Source organism: Belonocnema kinseyi, chromosome 8 (genome assembly GCF_010883055.1).
Source record: "Belonocnema kinseyi isolate 2016_QV_RU_SX_M_011 chromosome 8, B_treatae_v1, whole genome shotgun sequence".
Taxonomy (NCBI): domain Eukaryota; kingdom Metazoa; phylum Arthropoda; class Insecta; order Hymenoptera; family Cynipidae; genus Belonocnema; species Belonocnema kinseyi.
This window is the reverse complement of record NC_046664.1, coordinates 65,837,635-65,840,551: the sequence shown is the minus strand read 5'-3', so window position 1 is coordinate 65,840,551 and position 2,917 is coordinate 65,837,635. Positions and strand designations below refer to the sequence as shown.

At 25.8% G+C, this 2,917-nt stretch overlaps 1 protein-coding gene across 2 annotated transcripts in view; it reads right to left on the bottom strand.

Annotated features, from left to right (window-relative positions):
• Positions 1-2,917, bottom strand: part of LOC117178058 (protein dopey-1 homolog) — a 178,781-nt gene that overhangs the window by 111,012 nt on the left and 64,852 nt on the right. For both annotated transcript variants that reach the window (XM_033369267.1, XM_033369268.1), the window contains exon 9: positions 758-1,183. In XM_033369267.1, the coding sequence (XP_033225158.1) occupies positions 758-1,183 (426 nt within the window). The remainder of the gene's footprint in view (positions 1-757; positions 1,184-2,917) is intronic.

The following is a 2,917-nucleotide window of genomic DNA, read 5'->3' as shown; positions in this document are numbered from 1 at the left end:
CCCCCCAAATCCGATTTCTAGAGAAATAGTTCAATTTTCTAATGGAATAGTTAAATTTATAATTTAAAAATTTATTTTCAACAAAGAAATTGCATTTTTAAAAAGAGATTAATTTTCAATTAAAATCAGGAATTTCCTAAACAAAACAATTAATTTTTAAGCAAAGAGTTTAAATTGTAAATGCAAGCAGTCGAATTTTCAAGAAAGAAAAGGCAAATTTCCAACCAAAAATGTAAAAAAAAATTATATTTTAATTTCGAAATATTTCTTCTTCGAAATACTACTTGAACTAGTTTCTTTTTTTAAACCTTCGACGAAGAAAATTTTAAATTGTGACGAATTTTGGTTTGGAACAGGGAATTTTTAAACAAGTGAAAACACATTTTTTATTCTCAAATAAAAACGATAATTATTTTCATTCATATGCCCTGCAACTGTAGAAAAACTAGAAATCACTTTTCTAAATTGACCAAAGTTACTAAAATAATAAGAACTGAAAAATTACTACGATCAGAAGTAAGTTCCCGGTTTTTTAATTCAATTCCAAACCCAAAAAATGTATCTTTTAGATTCTGCAAACCTTTTAAACCCCAAAACATATATTTTTTTGTTTCTAAAAAAAAACATTTTGAAAAGTCTCTTTGGCAATTTCGAGATAAATCCTAAGTCGACTCATCTAGATTTTCTGGAGAACGTTTCAATTGCCAAAAATTCCTCTAAAAAATATAGTAAAAATAATAAAAATTAAATGAATTACTTGTCTATTTCCTGATATTTCTTCCTGAGTGAGTCTCATTTGACCCAGATTCGGATAATAACTTCTTGCGAAGTAAAGGCACACGCTGATAAGTACTTCCAAGTACATGCTGCTTCGATAGGCAGCCAAAAATTCAGTGCTGGCAACATCGCCATAAAAACTTCTCCCAAAAATGCTTTTTCTGTGACGTGCTAAGAGATTTAATAAAGCTGTACTTTTGGCATTGTTGGCAATTCCTGTGGTCGCGGCCGCACAAAGAAACATCCTTGCGTTGGTCAAAAGCTCGTTTCGAAGAGTTCGAAGGGCGTAAAGTGTTCGCTCTGAATCGTAAACGCCGCAGTAAAGCAACATGTGAGAGTGAAGATTGTGAACTCCCACACCGGCATTGCGTTTCATGTCTACATCCAACTGCATCGAATCGTCCGACTGCAAAATAAACACGAAAAAAAACAACATTATTCACGTACAATATAAATATTCTACCAGAAAAAGACAGATTTTAAACAACAACAAATTTATTTTGTCACATTGAAGATTCATTTTTTACAAAAAAAAGACGAATTCTCAAACAAATAATTGAATTATTAAAAAAAATATATTTTCTACAAAAAAAGACGAATTTTTGAACAGTTAATTGAAATTTTTACAAAAAAGACGAATGTTCAAAAAAAAAATTCATAAATTTTCAACAACAAAAAAATTATTTTTTCATATACAAGATTCATTTTCTACAAAAATAAAAAAAGAATTTTTAACTAATTAATTATATTTTCAACAAAAAATTCGACTATTTGGTTGAAAACTGATACTTTTTGTTGGAAATTCTTTTTTTTTATACAAAATAAATCTTCTATGTTGAAAAATCATCTTTTTTGTTAAAAATATAATTAATTGGTTAAAAAATTTTTTTTGTGTAAAATGAATCTTCTATATTGAAAGTTAATGTTTTTTGTTGAAAATTCAATTTTTTGGTTAAAAATTCGTCTATTTTATTGAAAATTCAATTATTTGATTTGAAATCACCTTTTTGTTAAAAATTCAATTATTTAGTTGAGAATTCGTCTTATTTGGTAAAAAATGAATCTACTATTTTTTTTAATTCATCTTTATTCGTAAAAATTCAATTAATTAGTTGAAAAATCGTCTCATTTGGTAAACATTTCAATTAACTATTCAAAAATTCGTCCTTTTCTTTGAAAATAAATCTTCTATATGTTGAAAACGTAACCAATCATCTTTTATCTTGAAAAATCAATTAATTAGTTGAAAATTCGTCCTATGTGGTGAAAAATGAATCTTGTATTTTGAAAATTCAATTGTTTAAAAATTCGACTTTTCTGGCAGAAAATGAATCCTCTATGTTGAAAAATTTTTTTTTGTTCTTGCAAATTTGTCTTTTTTTGGTAGAAAATCTTTTTTTTTATAATTCAATTATTTGATTGGGAACTCGTTTTTCTTTTAGAAAATGCATCCTCTATGTGACAAACTAAATTTGTTGTTTAAAATCTGTCTTTGTTGAAAATTCATTTAATAGGTAAAAAATGAATATACTTTGTTAAAAATACATTTTCTATTTTGAAAATTCATCTTTTTTCTTGAAACTTTAATTAATTGGTTGAAGATTCGTATTTTTTTGTGCACAATAAATCTTCTATGTTGAAAATTTATCTTTTTTCATGAAAATTCATTTAATTGATTGAGAATTCGTTTTCTTTGGTAGAAAATGTATCTTCTATTTCTAAAAATTCATCTTTTATCTTGAAAATTAAATCAATTAATTGAAAGTTCGTCTTATTTTGTAGAAAGTGATTTTTCTACGTTGAAAATAAATCTTTTTTTTTGAAAAATTCAATTATTTGGTTTAAAACTCGTCTTTTTATTATAAAATAAATCTCATGTGCTGAAAGATCATCTTTTTTGTTAAAAACTTAATTAATTGACTAAAAATTCGTCTTCTTCAGTATAAAAAGAATATTCTATGTTGAAATTAATTTTTTTTTGTTGAAAATTCAACTGATTGCTTGGTAAATAATTTTTTTGTTAAAAATTCAATTATTTTGTTGTTTTTTTTTTTTTTTATTATTACACCATTAAGCCATTTCCCTTTCGGGGTAGGCGTGACTCACTCGGCAGGGGAAAGGAGTAGTGTGTGGATGGGAT